At 36.6% G+C, this 20,088-nt stretch overlaps 1 protein-coding gene across 1 annotated transcript in view; it reads right to left on the bottom strand.

Annotated features, from left to right (window-relative positions):
- WDR35 (WD repeat domain 35) overlaps positions 1-20,088 on the bottom strand; it is a 34,990-nt gene that overhangs the window by 7,386 nt on the left and 7,516 nt on the right. Inside the window, exons 9-20 of the mRNA XM_021389672.1 lie at positions 19,735-19,860; positions 19,345-19,530; positions 16,608-16,668; positions 9,913-10,057; positions 8,885-8,954; positions 8,123-8,176; positions 6,870-6,979; positions 5,119-5,329; positions 4,444-4,524; positions 4,182-4,318; positions 2,876-3,079; positions 904-1,050 (exon numbers count right to left, since the gene is read on the bottom strand). Of these exons, the coding sequence (XP_021245347.1) occupies positions 904-1,050; positions 2,876-3,079; positions 4,182-4,318; positions 4,444-4,524; positions 5,119-5,329; positions 6,870-6,979; positions 8,123-8,176; positions 8,885-8,954; positions 9,913-10,057; positions 16,608-16,668; positions 19,345-19,530; positions 19,735-19,860 (1,532 nt within the window). The remainder of the gene's footprint in view (positions 1-903; positions 1,051-2,875; positions 3,080-4,181; positions 4,319-4,443; positions 4,525-5,118; positions 5,330-6,869; positions 6,980-8,122; positions 8,177-8,884; positions 8,955-9,912; positions 10,058-16,607; positions 16,669-19,344; positions 19,531-19,734; positions 19,861-20,088) is intronic.

A 20,088-nucleotide genomic window follows, 5' to 3' on the forward strand; every position in this document is an offset into this window, starting at 1 on the left:
AATTACAAATAATTATATAAATTATATATAATTATATAATATTATAAATATTATAATTATAATAAATGATAATATAAATAATATAAATTTATAAATTTATATAAATACAAATAAATTATAAAATTATATAAATTATATATATATATTATTTTATATATATAATTATATAAATACAAATAATTTTTGTATAATTACAAATAATTGTATAAGTAGTGGAGCTGTGGAACTCTACAAGGCAGAATGTTCTGGATGCTTACAGTTTACATAAGTTTAAAAAGTATCAAGAAAAATGTATGAAAGTCTCATTGCCACTTATTAACTACTAAGACACCACCACTTCTGGCTCAGTAAGTCCCCGACTGCAAAACATGTTTTGGAGAAATACCATTTCCATGCAGTTCTTAAAACATTCATGAGTGCTCAGTTTTGGCAATGTCTGGAGACATAACCATGTCAGATAGACCTCTAGACTTTCTCAGATGCCCTTGACTTTAAGTGTTCTAGAAAATCTGTGGTTTTGAAATTCACTGTTATTCACTACCTTTCTCCTGCCTTTTTTTTTTTTTTTTTAAATATTCTATATCCACGCTAGAATGACTGTCTATAGAGGGTTTTTGCTTGTTTTGTTTTCTCTCCCTTCCCCCTTCCCTTCTTTGAACACACCAAACTTCTGAGATATTTTTTTTCCTTCATTCTTTAGATAGTTGATCAACAGCTCTCTGTTCAAATGTAAAGGCTGTGATGGAATCATAAAGGCCACAGATAAATCTCCTCATTCTAAAATCACCCAATGTATTAAACTGACTTTTCTGACATCTGTCCCTTCTCATAAGGTAAGTTTTGTCATCAGCTTTATCATTTCCTTTGTATTTTCCTTCTTACTAGTTCCCCTACAGAACATACCACTTCTGACGGTCTGCAAAATAATCTCCAATAGCATTGTGTGCTTGTTCAAGAAGAGCATCATCTGAGTCACCCGAGCCAGTTTTCAATAGCTGCAGTACTCGAAACCAATCTCCTAGTTTTATCCGTAGACCAATGGCAAGATCTCTAATATAAAAAGAAAGTAGCAGGTCAAAGACAATAAAATAGCTTAAAAAAATCTTGAATTAAGGGTCCAAAAATATTTTCACATTCATAACCCATATCACAGGTAGCACAGTGATACCTTGTGCAACTTGAAGCATATTCCAAATAAATAAATGAGCTCAAGAGAGCTCACAGATTACATCATACAAATGTACCTTCCTATCAGTCATACTACTGCATGAAGTACATAGACTGAGCAGTTGGCAAGGCAATTGCCAAATTTCAGCTCTCCTCTTGTTCTGTATACCTTTCATCTTTCACTGTTGAAAAGCAGAAGGGAAAGGGAATGGGCAAAGGGGAAGGAATATGAATAATGAAGGATGACATGTAATAAAATTCATTTCAGTGACTCATTTCAGGATGACTCTGAAAGAAGGAGAAAGACTTGGGAGTAATCTTTCCTTTTTATTATTCATGCATATTTATGTGACCCACTCTGCATCTGTCTAGCACATTTTTCCTGCCATGTAACACTGGAATTTTTTTGTGTGAAAATGCTGTAATTCTGCATGTGAATAGAAAATAAGTGGGAGAGATATATAAACCCCGTTTTAAAATGCTCTAAATTTACCAGTGAACTGAAGAATGTGATACTAAGTCAGTGCAGTCTGTTAAGTAAAAAATTCTATCAAAAACATCTAAAATTGTATTTGAAAAACACATTTCAGCCTAATCTACGGTAGGTCTTCATCAAGATTTTTCTAGTGGTGAGTAGACACACAGGGCAATACAGAATTCCTATTCTTGTAGCTGGAGAATAAGATGTTCTACTGCTGAAGAAATCAGTAAAAGAAAATGTCTGCCTTTGCCTTCTACAGTCCTATATTAATCAAATATCTCCTCAGCCATACATCAAGGAATATGTGATTTCTGGAAATCAGCATTTTTGGGCAAGTGAAGTATTTATGAAACACTCCACCTTTCCAAAACAGCATACTTTCATGGGCCCATTATATGAAAATGTTTCCATTACCAGGCTCTAACATGCATCTTCCCCCAGCTCCTCCATTTCCCCTTCTCCATTTCATTCTGGGGAAGAGGGATGTTCCTCATTCTTACATCATAAAAGAAGATTGACATTTTTCTCCAACGTTCCCTTTTTTTTCCATGACTTCATTAATCAAATTTTAAACATTTCATGTATGCAGAAGTGATTCGTGTGTCTTTTCATGTCTGACCACCACCTACAGGCTGCATCATACAACTGCTGCTTATTACAGAAAAAGGACAATGAGAAATACAGTGCTACACCCAGTTACTTAGCATTAATTTATATTTTTCAGTAATGCTGTCGTTTAGTTTTGTTCTTGTTTTCATTCCTCAGCAAAAATTCCACTGGTCCACAGTCCTTTCTGTCTCCCCTAAGATTAAAGTTAATTAGAAACTTCATTGTTTGTATATGTAATTGGAAAGAATGCGTACTTGGCAACTAGCTAAGAAAACTAATATTTAATTTGTGTATTGTTGTTAAGACTTTTGTTTGTTTTTGTTTGTATTTTTGGATTCCCAGATGAAACATCTACAAAACATTTTCTAAAAACATCTAGAAAACACAGCACTACCTAGAGCAGCTCAGAATTTTCAGACAATATGGAAGGCACCGACTTACATAAGGAGTTGCTTATGTATCGATATAACAAAATTCTTCCCACCTGATCTTGTTCTGTCATTCTGGCAACTAGTGAAGAGTCCTCAACACTAAACCAGCCGTTCCTTAAAAGGGTGTTTGTTTGTTTTTCAAGACAATTTTTTTTTATTTGCTGCTGAGATGACAACGTGCAATTACCTTCTGTCCATATCCAGATACATTCTTTCAGCTTCTTCAAATCTGCTGAAATAGGCTGCCACTTCTGCTTGCTTCATTGACTCGCTCTGCAGGTTGCCTAGACGCTTCACAAATTTAATACCTTGATAATCCTTGCAGCGCACAAAAGCTTGTTCAGCAGTCTGCAGATCTAGCTTCTGAAGAGCAGCTTCTGCCAGGAGACGCCTGTGTGAAAAGCAAATACAACACATAGAAAAGCAGCTATAAACTAAATTAAATGCCTCATGAGGAGTAGCTGAGGGAATTGGGATTGTTCAGTTTGGAAAAGAGGAGGCTCAGGGTAGACCTTATCGCTCCCTACAGCTGCCTGAAAAGAGGCTGAAGCGAGGTGGGGGTTGGCCTCTTCCCCCAGGTAACAGCGATAGGATGAGAGGTAATGACCTCAAGGTGAGCCAGGGGAGGTTCAGGTTGGGTATAAGGAAATACTTCTTCTCCAGAAGAGTGGTGAGGCACTGGCACAGGCTGCTCAGGGAGGTGGCTGAGTCATCGTCCCTGGAGGTGTTCAAGAAACATGGAGATGTGGCACTGAGGGACATCGTTAGCAGGCATGGAGGTGATGGGTTAACAGTTGGACTAGATGATCTTAAGAGGTCTTTTCCAACCCTAGTGATTCTATTCTACATTAACTAGATTTCCAAAATTATTTTCACATGTTAACTCTGACAAGTTTGCAGTGCAGGATTTAAATTTCGTTCAGCAGTTAACATTTATTTTCCTCAGACTGAGGAAAATCCTTCATTTTGAAAGGATATAACAAATTATGACTGATGTACCCTCTCCATTCTCATTTCTTTCCTTTACAACCTGTCCTAAATGGTCCATGGTTAGTTATGCATGCTTAGGAGGAAAAACCTCTTTCTTGCCTTCTATAAAAACATACCACGCAGCCTGAAAACACACCAATTCCACAAGAGGCAAGGAGCCAGGCTTGCAGGGGGACTGCAAGGTTCTCTTCAGGTCTTACATCAGCACTATAATATGCCTTTGTAGATGATTCAGCTTCAGTGTAAAGACATTCCCATTTAGAACAGCACCCCTTCAGACTACAGCTGAATACTGTTACTACTTATCATTATTGCTGTTTTCTTTTTTTTTTTTTTAAATAATGATTCTCATTAAGTTGTATGCTGGTTGGCTGCTCTTACTTTGAGGGTTTTTTCACTTGAATAGCTAGTTCTGTCTGAATAAGAAGAGACTACAAAAGAGAGAAAATGTTTAAACAAAGAAAGTTGGCTTATTATGAGATTTTTATTTTATTTTATTTTACCAAAGTCTGGGATGTGGATTATCTTCTATGAATTGGGAAGATTCCTCAATCCCAACTTCTTCGATCAGTGCTCGACTGTCTCGTAATGATCGAATCTCAAAATTGATGATGTAATCTTTGCTAGGACGTTCAGGATTCTAACATAATGAATAAAGAAATACAATTTTATTCTGTCACATTTACTCTCACCCATCAATGATATCTACTGTTCAAATCATTTAGACACCGACTATTCCTACAAAATAAAATTAATTATTCTTACCTTTAGTATTTCATCCAGAAGAACAGATTTGATTTCTAAATCTTCAAAGTTGCAAATATATCCAGAAGTTTGTATAGGTTCCTTAAAGCAAATCAGTTAAAAGGGAATTAGCCTGTATTCTAATTACATTCGAAACAAATCTATTAACGTATGTGAAAAGACTTCCTTCTTGTCCAAACTAGGATTTGACTGCATTTCCAACAGGAAATAAATAGTAAAATCATTAGTATTACTGACAATCTCATATACACAGACATAATGAAAAATCATGGATTTTATAACTAGATTATGAGAAAAAGATAAAGGAACATGCCAGTATCTGGACTCACCCAAACCATGCATTAAAATAACTTTACTAAAATTGGGTTTATATTTTCTAAAGCATATAAAAATTATGCTCCTGAAAATAATAAGGTGAGAAAAAGGATAGCAAGCATTTTTTATTTTTTAATCTTTGCAGATCTGATAGTTCATTTCACACTTATTTCCTCCTAGACAAGACCCTCACATCAGAGTTGATCAGATTTTAAGATTTCCAGTTATTTATTTATATGAAGTTTATTGACATCAAAGTATCTAATTAAACTGTAAGCATAAAAATAATACTATTCAACATAAAGCCATTAACTTAAACTACTCATTTTACAAATTCACTCTGTTTATGTTTACATTTACCTCTGGATCCAAGTTTCTGAAAACATACATTCTGGTTTTCTCCATCACTGCAAACAAATCTGGATTATCTTTGGCCCATTTCATATCCCAGACATCTTTGCGTTCCAGTTTCAGCTGTTCGCCAATCACTTGCTGTCCTGTACTGCTCACTACCCGTGCATCCAAGTCAAAGAAAGTCAAAACACCTGAAAGGTCTATGATACCAACACGGCTACAGAAGAGGGGCAAAAAAAAAAAAAAAAGGAGGTAAGAAAGAACAGGACAGCTAAATAATACTATTCAGAGCTGTACATCTGAAATAGATTTCCTGAACTGGCACACTCAGGCCAAATTTCCCCCTAAAATAATTCCATGGCTTCAGTGAGACGCCTGTGATTTTCATTTATCTGTACAGGAGAGACTAGAAACATGGAAAAGAGATCATCATCTCTTACAGGATCCAGCCCTGGACTGTTCTGAAATGTGCCTGTTTTTTATCCAGCATTCTGAAGTAGTACTTCAGATATAAAGTTTAGTAAAATACAGATTCAGTTCCTCACTAAACTGTTTTCTTGACAAAGCCTAAAATTAAAAATTTCACATCTACGCTTTTCATTATTTACTAGGAGGCAGATTCTTAAATTAAAAATACAGTGTAATGATCCATAGTGTTCATCCCTAAAACAGGATTTCTGATATTTCTACTAAGGATATATATACATATATATTTTAGATAATATTAAGTATAATCCAATTAATCTTTGACATCATTTAAAATATAGGGAAAGTACAATTTCTAAAGGGTTACATTTGAAAATTTACAGTTATGTACATTATCAGAGAATCACAGTGGCCTGTACTTAGTGATGTACTACAGTGCTGTTTTAAAAGCATTTTTAAACATTTTTCAATATAGGAAGGTATTTAGACAACCCTAATCTTTATTAAAATTTCAAAAGCAACCCAATTAACTTCAAAAACCTTGTGAATCTGAGTATTTTCCACTAATACAAAATCATCTAGAAAGGTAACAGCTTGGGTTCAAAACAAAACTAATGCAGCTCTGGCTAGAACATGTACCCTTTTAAGCGAATTGTTGGTCTACACATGAAGATATGAACGATCTACACACATTATGAATTTTGCTTGAAATTATAAATTTATTTTGAAGTGATTAAAATTGTCTTATGAGTGCTCATTAGTGTATTTTTGCCTTTTCTGCCAAAATTCTCACACTCTCCTGGGGGAGGAGAAAAAAAGCACTGTTAAACATTAATGGTTCTCTACCAAGTAGAAAATAGCTTCACTATTGGCACTGAAGTTTAAGACAGCCCTTAGCAGGAAACTCTCTATGAGCTTTGCCACCAACTATAGTTTGCAACAGTGTAAAATTAACATGGGGTTATGAGGTTTCTAGGCATGAGAAGGACAGAAATAAAAAGAAGCCTTAGAGATATGAAGTTTCATGTTACGACATATTTTCATCTATTCATGTCCTCAAGAAGCTCGTGTTTGGTTCATCTCATAACAGATATTTTCACTTGTATGTTTCCTTAAATACACCCCTTATAGAGTTTGGTACGCAAGGAAGCTTTACCTACTTGGTCTCTCACAGCAATCTGACCAGTAATAAGTAAAGAAACCATAAATAGCCAATAAAGTAAGTAATTTATATTGAAGTAAAATTAGTGCATGATTACTAATATTTTCAACAAATGTAGTGGTTCACTTTAAAATCGTTTGTCTTTGTTAGAAGCAGACCTGTAAGTTACCTGGAGTTGCAGTTCAAAGACAGCTGATGTGCCCGACAACTCAGGGTGTACTTCTGAATTATGCCAACATTAGGAAGGCTGTATCTGTGAATAGTACCAGATTCTCTTCCCTAGAAAAAAGCATTTAAAAAAAAAAATTTCTATGAATAGACAGCCAACAAGGTTTTCTTTATATGTTGTTCTAGACTAAAGAGTTCTTGGATAAGTGGCTGAGCCAATGTGGGCAGAGGGAATGTCATCACCCTAAAGTTCTCAATTCTGTTATTTAAAGTAGAGACTTTTTTAAGATGCTACAAGTTAAAGATCTGCTTAAATAAGTTGTTAAAACATAGTCATGTGCAGATACAGCCTACAGAACAGTTTGAGCAGCCCACCAATTGCCCATTCATCTTTCAGGCATGGTCTTTTAACGGACAAAGAACAGCAAAACGATCCCTGTTCCACACTGATTGATCCACTCAATGCAACACACCTGCTCTGGTAGGAAAGCAGAACAGTGATGTTCATATGGCACTGTCTGCACGCTAGAAAGTCACTGTGGTTCCTTCAAGACCTGAGCTAGTTTTCAAAGTAATTGCTGTAAAATATCGTGGTTATTTCAAGGTCTGACAAGCAGTAAACAAATTTAAGTACCCGTGTGGTTTATTGTAAGAGAATTTGGTTGAATGACACATCCACGCCCTGTGATAAGGCACTATCAGGCCAATAGTCTAAAACAAGTTTGACATCCCTGGATTGAAATTACAGGTGCCACTATTTATTTGTGGTGTTTCTGTAGGCTGAAGAACAGCAAGTTGGGTTCTTTTACCTACAGTTGAAGCCTTACTTTGGAAAGTAGTTGATAATTTTAAAGGTAGCCCAAACTTCATTCCTTTCCTTACTTTTCCCTACGCAAGTCACCTGTAAAGATCCTCAGTGTAAACTGCCTTCCATATCTTTGACTTTTTCACATTATGTATACCCTATAAATTGAAAAGCAGACTTGCTGCAAGTGTTAGAAAGGCATGACCCAGACTGCAACATGCATTATTATATCAGCTAATGACTTTCACACTTTCTTCATCTGTTTTCTTTCCCGTGACTCACTGTTTTTGTCTAATTCATTCAAAAGATGTAAAAAAAAAAAAAAAAATCACTGGAGTAAGAGCATGGGAAAACATTTTAAATTCTACTCTGCTCATGACTTAATCGCACAAAAGTCCTGCCTACAAGAGCAAGTGGCAATTAGAAATTGCTTTAATCTCCTAACTTACCACAAGTAGTATCTTATCAGATGCTGTTATTGCACAAATTGGATCCCTTGTTCCCTGAAAGTATACAAAGAACACCAACACGTTTTAATACTACAGTAAGAATGTACCTGTACAGGAAAAAAAAGTTATGTTTAAATATACAAGAATGCTGCCAAGTGTCTACACAAAAAGGGGCTATCAAACTTTATCACTGTACAATAAATGGATGGTTTATGATATCAATAGCCTTTGGTATGGGAAACATGGTAATAGTAACAGCTTCCTTTCTTCTCCTGCTTCCCCCTCCCGAAAAAAAAGTAATTTAAAAGTAACAGATGTTTAACAGAAAACACAAGAAAGCAATTATCCCTGACTTGTGAGGCCTGTAATTAATTTCAGGCATATCAACACATGTATTCACGTGCATGCTTTCATAAAGTGAAAAGGCCAAAAAATAGTAGGATCCATTGCAAACATTACTGAGTTTCAACAACCCTATACTTTGTTGAAGGAGCTCCTTCAGGGGCCCATTAATTCTCCAGAATACATAATATACTTCTTCCCTAAAGTCTTTGCAGTTTGATGTACATTTCTAGCAATACATAACGATACAATAACAATTTACTAACCAGAAGCAACACTACCATTTTTGTACAAAAGGCAGAAGTGAAAGAATAAAGACCACTTCTACCAATGAAAACCTAAGGAAATACACAAAGCAATGCCAGCTACTACTCTTTCAAGCTACTAGTGATACCATAATAAGTTAAAAACAATGCTCACTTCAACAGCTTTACTGTAATCAAGGTGTCCGTCTCCAGATCCTGAAGGGGTGTCATCAATATGATAAATCCTGTAGAAAAGGAAGGAGAAAAAGTGACTCTGAAGAAAGAAGGGTCATTTTGGATAGAATACAGGTATCTTCAATCCTTGGAGAAGGAACAATTATAACCAGAAATAAAAGTATAAAAGCTAAGCGTGTTCTTGTGTTCCAGTAGCATTCCCCCCGATAACCCTGCTTTGTGTTGATACAGATGTGGTACTTGCTTTCACTTTCATGATACCAATGGTCCATAATGTCAGCTCCACACGATCTACAGTCTTTCGTTCTGCAACAAGAAGTTCCTGCAAATGATCAACCATCCCAGCTGTCTCCTTTCCAACAAATACTCCTGTATTTTCCTCATGCTCTTTTCCATACTTAGAAGAGTTGCACTACCACATCCACAAAACTTACGTATTACTCTATTCAAAACTTTATCAAAACTCTTCCACCTTAAAAAGTAGCATTAGAAAGAGCAAGTTAATGTAACTCTTAACGTAACGTGAGCATGTGTGAAGAAATTGTTTTGGATGGGCAGATGATGACAACTTTGGCATGTTTAGTTTGAGAGAACAGGCCATACAGGATTAGAAGCCAAAGACACAGTAGGACACAAATGTATTTAGAGAAGAACTGGCTGGACAGAATATACCCTAACAGCCACAGAAGTAATGTTTAAAGTTATCAGAGGGAATATAGATGCTGAGAAATTAAGGGTACAGAAAAGACTAAAAACCCACATGCATCAGACATGCAGCTCTGTAAAGGAGGCATGCAGCTAGCAAACAGAGACAGTAAAAAGAAAACTAATCAAAAAAAGTCTAAGAGCTCTGGATAACAACTACGCATTTGTCATGAAAAACTACACTTAACAAATCTGAGAAGAAAACCAATAACGAGGAGTTCGTACTTTAGGTATGGGAGAACCCACCTTTATCAAAACCATATTTATGCAAAACAAAGATGGTGAAAAAGCCTGGAGACAAACCTTTCCCTGCCTTCTTTTCTGGTCCGTGCTACCTGATTAATTTCCATTGCTGTGAGCTTCTTGGCGACACGATATTGCCAGATGTAAAACGCTTCTTTTGAAGCTGCTATCACATGCGTTTTGGTCATTGTGACAAACAGCGGCCCTGTTACAAAATCCAAATGGTTGTAAAATTAGAGCAGCAAGGACTGGACTAGATAGTAATTCATCTTCTTTTTTTTTTTTTTTCCAAATGGGTGAAACCGTATCTCCATAGGATAAAAGGAAAAAAAAAAGAGTAGGTTTCATTTATTGCAAATAAATTTCACTGTTGCCTTGTTCAGACAAACGAAGAAATTCTTTCAAGGCTCCGTTTTTATAATTAATACTTTTCTCATGTTATTTCAGCAGCTTTCCTTCTCCTTAATGAGGTATCAAATCTACAGAGATATTTTTTAGGTTAATGATCTGTTCAGAAATCTTTCTGATCTCTAATGAGATCTATACAGTTTGAAACTATTTTAAGTATTTGTGATTATTCATATAGAAAAAAAGAAAGACTACTCCAAAGCTGACAATACATAAGATATTCTTTGATAAGCACCACCTCAAAACAGCAAGTTTCCAGTTAGAGAAAATGCTGTTTGTACCTTAGTTAATAGCTAGGCCAAATAACAATTCTTCATCTACACTGCAGTGAACTAAATATATACCAAAATGTGCACTCAGTCTTACCACAGAACCATACAATCCTTAGAGTTGGAAGGGATCTCTGAGGGCCATCTAGTCCAGCTCCCCTGCAATGAACAGGGACACGGCAGCTAGATCAGGTTGCCCAGGGCCTTATCCAGCCTGTCCTTGAAAGTCTCCAGGGACGGGGCATCAGCCACAAAACTAGGCAACCTGTTCCAGTGCCTCACCATTCTCACTGTAAAAGATTTTCTCCTTGTATCTAACCTAAATCTACCCTCTTTAAGCTTGAAACCGTTTCCCCTTGTTCTATCACAACAGACTCTGCTGAAGAGTCTGTCTCCTTCTTTCCTGTAGCTCCCCTTTAGATACTGAGAGGTGTTATTTTAGAGCATCCAGATATCACTACATAGGGAAAGCAAAGGTCCTTTTTTACTTCATCCTTAAAATCATTTGGAATGTGTGGCTAAATGCAATGTCTCATTCCTGCTGCCGATGTTTGGTGGACATACACACTCAAAACATTACGTTATTCTTTATACTACATTATCTTGGCTGTATTATGTCTTTTTCTTTCACTTTTTTTTTTGATCTCCGAAAATCTGAATCTGCATATAAAATACATAGTAAAATTCAGAAACCAATAAGTAAATCCATCAATGTCTTCAAACTCCATACTTAAATCAGTATGCCACCAGACAAGTTGAGCAAATTCCATTTTATAGCCCTGCCTGTTAGTGAAATGTGTCACAGAGAACATGGTGTAAGCACAAAATCTAACTGTTTTACAATGAATCTCTTCACCTTTTCCTTATTTTAGCATAGGACAGAACTCTGGGGGGAGCTATAGGCCTGCCATAAGGTAGAACAGTACTATGACAGACAGATTGGTGAAGATTGGTTGAACAGACTTCATTTCTCTGAAACCAAGAGGATTATGATAAGCTACCTAACAGCTGCTGAATACTTTTTAGTATAAATGTCAGCACTGGATGAGGCTTAGAGGCGATGCTTAACATGTGAGGAGTAGTATAGATACGGCAGTTGTTTACATTTCATGAAATCTATATATTTCATTTACCTATAACACAGCTCAATCATTAGTCTTGTACTCACACCTGAGGGATACAATCTCATATTCAATCATCAAATTCATAAATTCTGTGCATTTGCTGTAATTCTTTTATTAACTTGCAGCTATACCCACTATAACAATCAAAATTGAGCTGCTTCCCACCCAACAACCCCTCACACTTCCCTGCCACTTTGAATCAGCCCTGGGAGTAGCTTAGCCACAGAGTAAATTGGATCAGTTTGTTGACTGACCTAACTGAAAACTAACCCCAAAATTAAATAAACAAAAGATTAGTTTAAGTTGCATTAAATAGAGAATCACAATATATCAATCATAACACAAAGAGGAGACCAGGAAAGAGAAGCTAACATGGAGAGCACGAAACTTCTCTTCTTTGCAACAGCAGGGCAAATAAGAGTTGGGTTTAAGCCAAATGTGAAAACACAGGGAGAGGGGTAACATTTTACACAGCACAGAGAGTCATCAGGATCAGATCGATTCAAATAAACATCTGGGAGAGAAGCATCTGTATGTGGGAACTGACTTTTTTGCAAAATTGCTACATAATTAAAGCAATTGGCAGAAGGGGGATGCATGGAGTTTTTTTTCTAGAATTGAGTAAGCATTTTATTCTGGACAGTCACTGAACAAGAAAACACTAAAACCAACAACTCGTGCAGAAATATCTATGAGTGAGGAAGTAAAACACCAATCTTCCCCTTCCCACTTCAGGGCTGTCATCACTTGGCTACACTGCTCCTACAATGACTTCCATTTTTGCTGCGTAACAACATAGCTTCAAAAGAAAAGGATGCCCCAGTCACCCCACGTTTGGGCTGACACTTAGGCAGGGAAGGAAGGAACGGGATACGTCCTTCGTGGGAAGGGAGAGATGCTTAGTTCAGTTCTTTCATGCTGAGGAAGATCTAGAATCCCTTTCTAGGCAGTTAGTCTAACTACTTAGTTTCCCAACTATTATTCCTATTACTCCATTTTAACAGCACTTAACCTTTGGAACTTAGGCATCAGTCCCCTCTAAAGAATTTGTACTCTCAGCCGTAAACAGACAGAAAAGCAAGCACATTAAGTCAGAAGCAGGCAAGATATTTGGATACTCCTCTGCTCAGCATTTCTACCACGCTGTAACTTCCCATGCTAAGCACAGACTTCTTCAACTCCGTAGTTCTTCCCATTGATTCTGAAGATAGCTAACTTCAGTATTAAGGTCCTGATTTTCAGAATTTGAAAATAAGTATGAAAAGCATTTAGATAGATGCCTTACTTTTCAGTGATCAAATACTTAAAAGGATTAAACGTATTTGGCCATTAAAACAACAGCAACATATAAAAGAATGATCCCCTAAGTTTTCTCTGGCCCTTCTTTCTCTTCCTCACCCATTTCTCTTCATTGTTTCATCATTATACCTCCTCTCTGAAGGAAAGAAGCTTTACTTTTCAGTACCCAAGAAACAGAAAACACCTGCTTTCATGTCTTATTTTCTTAAAAAATAGTAGATAGAAAAGACGCTTGATCCATGACTGTATTACTGAGCTGCATGAAAAAGCTGAGACACTTTTTAGTGTATGAAATAGGATACAGAAACACGAGAGAGACAAGTAATCCTACTTAAATCTGATGAAAAGGAAGCGATCTGACAGAGACACAGAAGAATAAATTATGCTTTCACATAAGCCTGTCACATTTGCAAAATCCAGAGAAACCGTAACTAACTTAGTCAGCAGTGGAACTGGATGATCTCTGAAGATCCCTTCCAAATGAACTGTTCTATCACAACATGGTCGTGACTCCGACAGCTCTCTGTGTTTAGTCCATCCATGCACTCATCAGGCTGCTCTGTGCATTACACTGGGCGTCAATACATGTGTGAAAGATGGTAACATGTCAATGCTTCTATGCACATGTAAGATGACATAGCCCAGTCTGAGCGATATTTTCTTAGCAGATACCATCTGTCGTGTTTCTATTAAAAAGATATTATAAAACAAGGTATTTAATCACCTGTAGTTTATATTTAGTTACTCACAAAAGGACTTTGACAGAAAACCTGCAAGCCTGTGTTGGTTAATTTTTTGGTAGGAGGGGGTATAATGCCAGACAGTGAAAAGAAGATCAACTTAAAGGCTAGCAAACATTAGCTGTCCTGAAGGACCCTATAAACACAGCAAACAAAAAAAGGTGCTTTAGACAAAATAAAGAGGAAAATCAGGTGTAAGGTGTAAGGAAAATCAGCTTTAAGGTGTAACCATCCATCAGTGGCCACAGGCAAACGTTAGAAAGCTAATGGCATAATTTAAAAACCAACAGAATAAAGGCAATAACCAGTTTTTTTTGGTGAACTCATCTTAAGCTACTGGTGTAGAGCCAAACAATGTAAGAGTTGCAGTTCCTGAGGAAGAAACGAACATTACATGACTTCCCAGTTACTTTGTCATTAGAAGATTAGTATTGCTTTTTAAAAATAATTTGATAAACTGTTAATAAAAATTAACAAGGCATAGAAACTGTGTTCTAACACACATTCTCAGATGCATTATTCAAACGCCCTGTCAACTACTTAACATCCTTACTAGTAATCTTTCCTCTTCACTACCAATTTCCTACCAGGCTGTAGCCCAGGAGTCCTGCAGGATACCAAAGACTCAAGAAACAAACGTTTATGCTCTGTGGGGCTCCACATGTTTGCTACTCCAACAAGAGGCTCTCTGGCAAAAGAAAAGTTACTGTCTGTTCAGTATGTAATAATCAACACAGTCACTCAAAAGAATGTTGCTCAGACTCATGGTAGTCAAAAGTGCTCACTTAAGAGGAGGCAGGAGTGCACTAATACCAGCTGGTCTGTTACAGAACTTCCTATTATACCACAAGCATTTGTGAAATACAAAATGAAAGTAACAGCCTTAAGTGTTTTTAAAACCTATATGAAAGATTATACTTAAAAATTTGTCACAAAGCTTCAGAAAATATTCTGATAATTTGTTTTGAACTCAATGCAGCAATTTATTGCTTGATTAAAAAAAAGAATAGCCTGAAAAATTGTTTTAGAAAGAAACAAGAATTCCATCAACAGATAATGTATTTTTCATAACTCAGAAACAGCCCTCCAATTATCTTGGGTAAGACATGTTAATTTTATTTACAAGTGTTTATTTCTTAAACTATTAAGGATTATTCTAATTACCTAAGTTCTAATTAATTAAAAGCTGATTTTCTCCATTTATGAACAGGACAAAATAATAATTACTTCATTAGAAATTATGAACAACTGGAATCTTAAAAGAACTTACAGAGATGTAAATTGCAGCCTCTAAGGATTTACAAGGTCTCCCCTCTGTAATGACCTCAGCAAGGCAAGCCAGCTGCTTAAGTTCAGCACCCTGTAAAACTGCAACACTTGTACCTCCTACTGCCATGAAGCAGGAACTGTGATAAACAGCATGATATACTGTACATAAAAGCCCTGACCGAATACAGATATCTATATAAGATCAGTTTGTGCAAGGAAATATTTCAAGTTATTCTGTAGAGCTGTATCTTCAAAGGTTACAACAAAGAAAAGCAACTATGATAAAACCAACACAATGTAATCCAAATTTACAGACGCTGGGTTCTCGCTCCCACCTGCAATCTCTAAGTTTGGTTAAGTAACCTTAAAGGAGTCTTAAAGGATTCCCTTTTAAAAAAGAAGTTGAATCTTTGGCTGTGTTTACCAAACACTAATGAAAGACTTGCTTGTTACATTTGAAGTACTGAGACTACAAAAATTCTTCAGGACTCAAGAATGCAAATAATCCCAACCTCAAATATTTGCCCTCCTATGAAGATGAAGGCTCTAACCTAAGATTTTCACAAATGAACTCATACTTGCTAACAGCATTGTAAGCCTACGCACTATATTGATCGACTGACAGCGAAAGGAAGCAGATCATGGAAAACTTGGTTAAGCTAAAGGAATGAGAGAAGTTTCTTCCATATTGTTTCATCTCTTTAGGACAACTCAAACGCAGTTGCAATAACAACATCATCTCTTAAATTAAATGGCATTCCTCTTTAAATGTTTTTAGTCACTGGAGAAGATTTTCTTTTGTAGAGACAGTTCTAGGAGACAGGTAGTAATGGGGGAAAACAAAAACTGGTACCTTATTTATTTACATTATAAACAATCTTAGGTGGATTTAGAGAGCTTACAAACAGAACACTAGAAAATGAAAAGGAAAAAGTTTAAAAGGAGAGTCAGAGATGTACACACAATGCTAATTTTGACTGGATGAGTGGGATCCACCTCATCTAACTGTAGACATCTCTGACAGAGATGAGCACATTTCAGCTGGCTGCCCTGGGCTTCTTTGCAGCCAATGGAGAGCAAACAGGCCCCTTCGAGGAATGATTCACTGAGCTTATTTTAGATGCCAGTTGTAGAAATGAGATTAAATGTGGCCTGTAAGTGCCCGATTCCTTCTCCTCCCACCCCAGTCCCACCTATTAAGTGAAGTCCCAGAGACTAAACAGTAAGCAGTGTAGACAGCTGATGGTGGGTGGAAGAGGCACAGGGGGGAACAACAACCCCTACACACAACCATATAATCTGACTTCAGTGCTATTTATTTGTTTTTTCCCTCCATCCACTGTAAAATTTGTGTATTGAATTTCCCAGGCATTTTATTCCTGAAGATTCCAGTGTACCACCACATATGTAAAAAGTGGCAAGAGAGCATCGAGTTGATGAACAAAAATTATGAGGCTAAAAAGTACCACAATATTTCCTACCTATTCCACAGGACAAGTAAGTCACTTATCAGAGCACGACAGTCTACATTTTAATTATGATCTATAATACAGGATGTGAGTATTGCAATATGTTATTTGACTCACAGCTGATTTCCTACTACTATGACCAAAAAAACTGAACAATAAGTGTCACAAGGTGCTTACCAATATCGATGTATTTTGGGTCCAAGGGAGTGCCAATAGAATTGCAAAGAACCAGCACATACTGCAGGGAAATAAAAGCATTATTAACACCACATTTTTCTGTAAGTTAGTATGCTGCACAAGGCTTTCAGTGAAAGCATATCTCATAGCTCACATTTCACACAACCTAACACTGATCAGCAACAGAAAGCAGAAAGACTGCAGTAAATATAAAGATGTTTGAGCATGATAGTAATGGGCTATTTGCCAATTAGCACTGTAAATGAAGCCAAGCACAAAACAGGAAGGTGATCAGCTGTTTGAAGCAGATAAACAAATCTATCAGACAGAATACATTAGGTAGTATGTACCACCAGCGGGGCCCACAGATAAGATGCTGGTGAAACAGCCAGTCTCACACCCTGCTCTGGAGAGCACAAACTGCACTGCAATTCTTTACTAGCATGACAGACACACCAGTATTTGCTCAGCAACTCAACTCTTGTCTAGTTGCTCATGCATAGGATAATGTGATAAATTGCAGCAGGCCCCTAACTCCCAGATGCATGGGCTCTTGTTCTATTCTTAGGAAAACTTACTTGAACTTGGAGCTCCTGAGGGCTACCTCCAGGGGAGAACTGGGAATGAGGCTATTCCTCCACACTACTCTAACACAGATGCCACAAAACAGACTGGTTTTGTTAGTTTTGCCCTTCTTGCAATCCTGCTTTGGAAAGCTTTAATCAGCACAGATAACTCAGACTGGTCTGTTAAACTCAGGAAGGTGGAAAAAAAAAAAAGACATCAACATTTAATTGGTTGCCTCCATGTGCCAATGCATGTATTTTTCCAGATGTAAATCAAGGATTAAATAGCCTTATCATGATTAGGGACAGGGAAATAAGACTGTTTTGAATAAGAAATGTGGAAATTAAGTAGCAATTTCTACTGCAGGCTATTTAGATTAAAAAACAGTTTTGCTAGACATTGAATCACTCAAGAGCTGGCATCCTGACTCCCCAGGCAATGGAAGACTGTCAGCTGCTCATTAGTTCTTTCACTTCCCAACCAATTCATGTAACTGGGACAGCAGACCATTGCAGCTGTACACGTTATTCCTTTGAACTGATGGATTGATAGCTTTTAATAATAAGAGAATGGCAGAATGCATAGAATTTAGAATTTTATCTACTGTCTGAACTATATTCATCCAAAGAAAACAATCTGAACAAGGATTTCTTCCCACTGAATTGTATTTTTCATCAAGGAAAACACCTCAAATCAGAATTTTCATTTCTTTGTTAACTTTCCACCAGCATTTCCAGTTTTCCCCTTTATTTTATCTGTTTTTTTAACCTTTCTAACGTATACTGTTTGTTTCTGTTACATTTATATTAATTCTTCTTCAGCACTCACTCTATCTGATTTCTCTTCCATGCCCTTTTTACTTGTTTCTGAGACTCAAGTCAGTCTATCAGAGACAACCAAGGAGTGTTGGAGTGACAGTATCCAAGAAAGACTGCATGAGCAACACAGGGTGGTAGGGATAGGACCAAGGGCTTTGCACTGTCTGATTTCACAATGCAGAAAGCTCAAGTCACTGTGGTTATCAAAATTGAGTTCTTCATGACTTACTGATACTGACTTCCTCTTAGAACACAACAGTTCCTGCCAAAATTAATGTTTTGCCCCATCACCTATTGCTAAACATTTTGCACTCCTGAACTCACAATTCCATCCACTGAAATCTATTGCAAAACAGAAAGCAACCCTATTGTTTTTCAGAAAGCAACCCTAATGAATGAACAGCTACCAAAAGGACAAGCTTGTTCACTTCAGTTCCTAAAAGCTGCCTCCCACGTAGCAGTAATAATTAGACTGAAGCCATTTAGAAAGAATTTAAAGAAACTTACTATTTTGTAATTTTCAGATGATAAGATTAAATCTCTTCTTTATACTCCAGAAAGTTACACTAAATCCCACCACTCTTTACTTCATATTTTAAAAATGCCACCCAGAAAATCACGTTACTTTGTACTTAATTTCACCGAATGCCTTTGTTCACATATATCGTATTTTCAGATCATATCACAGCACACCATCTACTGCACACTCAAACACAGCAGCACTAACACATTTTTACCGTTGCACCAATCGACTCCATCTCATGCTCCTCCTTCGTAAGCCATGCGTAAGTGATACAGAAAATAATTCAGAAATGTATCCAGTAAGAAAAGCTGTGTGACCGTAATGTTAATGTTAACTAAACATATTTTAACCAAAAGATATGTATATCGTATAATCTATCACTAAAATTAAAAAAAAAAAAACCAAGAGAACTTTGTAATAACAGGCATTTATATCATCCAAAAATTGTCCCTTTCTTATATTTCATTTTTCCATTTCCAGCTGATTAAGTAACTCTTAATTTCCTGTCTTTTCCGACTTTTTGTTCTTCTTTGGAAAAATATGTCAAAATAAATAGTAATCCTGAAGTCTATGGCTTTCATGAAGCTATTAGCAGCTACAAGTAAAGGCAGTTAGCAAGTTCCAAACATCTTTGCTAGCATTTTGGTTCTTGGCTTCTTAGCTTCATGGGGTTCATTGCATTTAAACATGGAGCCTGTTCAAGTGCCCTTCTGTCAAATGACAGTTAATGATACTGAAAAAAGATTCAGGATGTTCAATCTTAATTCATTTGTAAAGCATTGACACATGCACTACAGTGTTCCAAATCACATTTACAAAGAGTCTTTACCTGAGGTTGATCTTCATCTGCTTTGGTTGCTAACACACAGAAGTCTCCATAGGTCGTTATGGAAATCAGGCTCCTGACATATTTCACATACTTCTCATTGTTTTTTGTATCCCAGAAAACGACACAGTACTCTGGGCGGTCAGGTCGGGTGTATGCATAAACCACTGTATTGGAGCAGTAACCCCACTGCCAAGAGAAACAATTTTGATAAATCCTACAGGAAACGGGACTAATTCAGTACACATTCTTCCATGGCTCCGAATAAAGTGTTTACTCCATATCAGTACATAAAAAAAAGACAAAATGAGAAATAGAACATTCAAACACTATAAAAATTAAGAGGACTTTTTTTTTAATTGCATTCAACAAAAATATAGAAGTTAATAATACCTTGTAATCTGGCCGAATGTTTGCAAAATATATGTAAGAATCGACAGCTAGTGCAATTTTAAGTCCACCTCCCTCCCAAGACAAGGCTGATATCTGCTTGCCAGGAACTTTCAGTGTGCGCAAGTGCTTGTTTAAAAACAAGAAAAAAAAGATACTGAATATCATAGGAAGAATGTCCTAAAATACAAAAACAACAGTGTTTCTGGTTGACAAAATAAAAGCTCATACAGCTTCTTTAGAGTACCCCATAATAATTCCCAAATTACAACATACATGCTAACAAGGTTTGAGTATTTGATATGTATGATAATAAACTACGCCTCATTTTTTTAAATTTTCTTTTTGTCTTTTCAG

The sequence above is a fragment of the Numida meleagris genome, chromosome 3 (assembly GCF_002078875.1).
Source record: "Numida meleagris isolate 19003 breed g44 Domestic line chromosome 3, NumMel1.0, whole genome shotgun sequence".
NCBI classification, from domain to species: Eukaryota; Metazoa; Chordata; class Aves; order Galliformes; family Numididae; genus Numida; species Numida meleagris.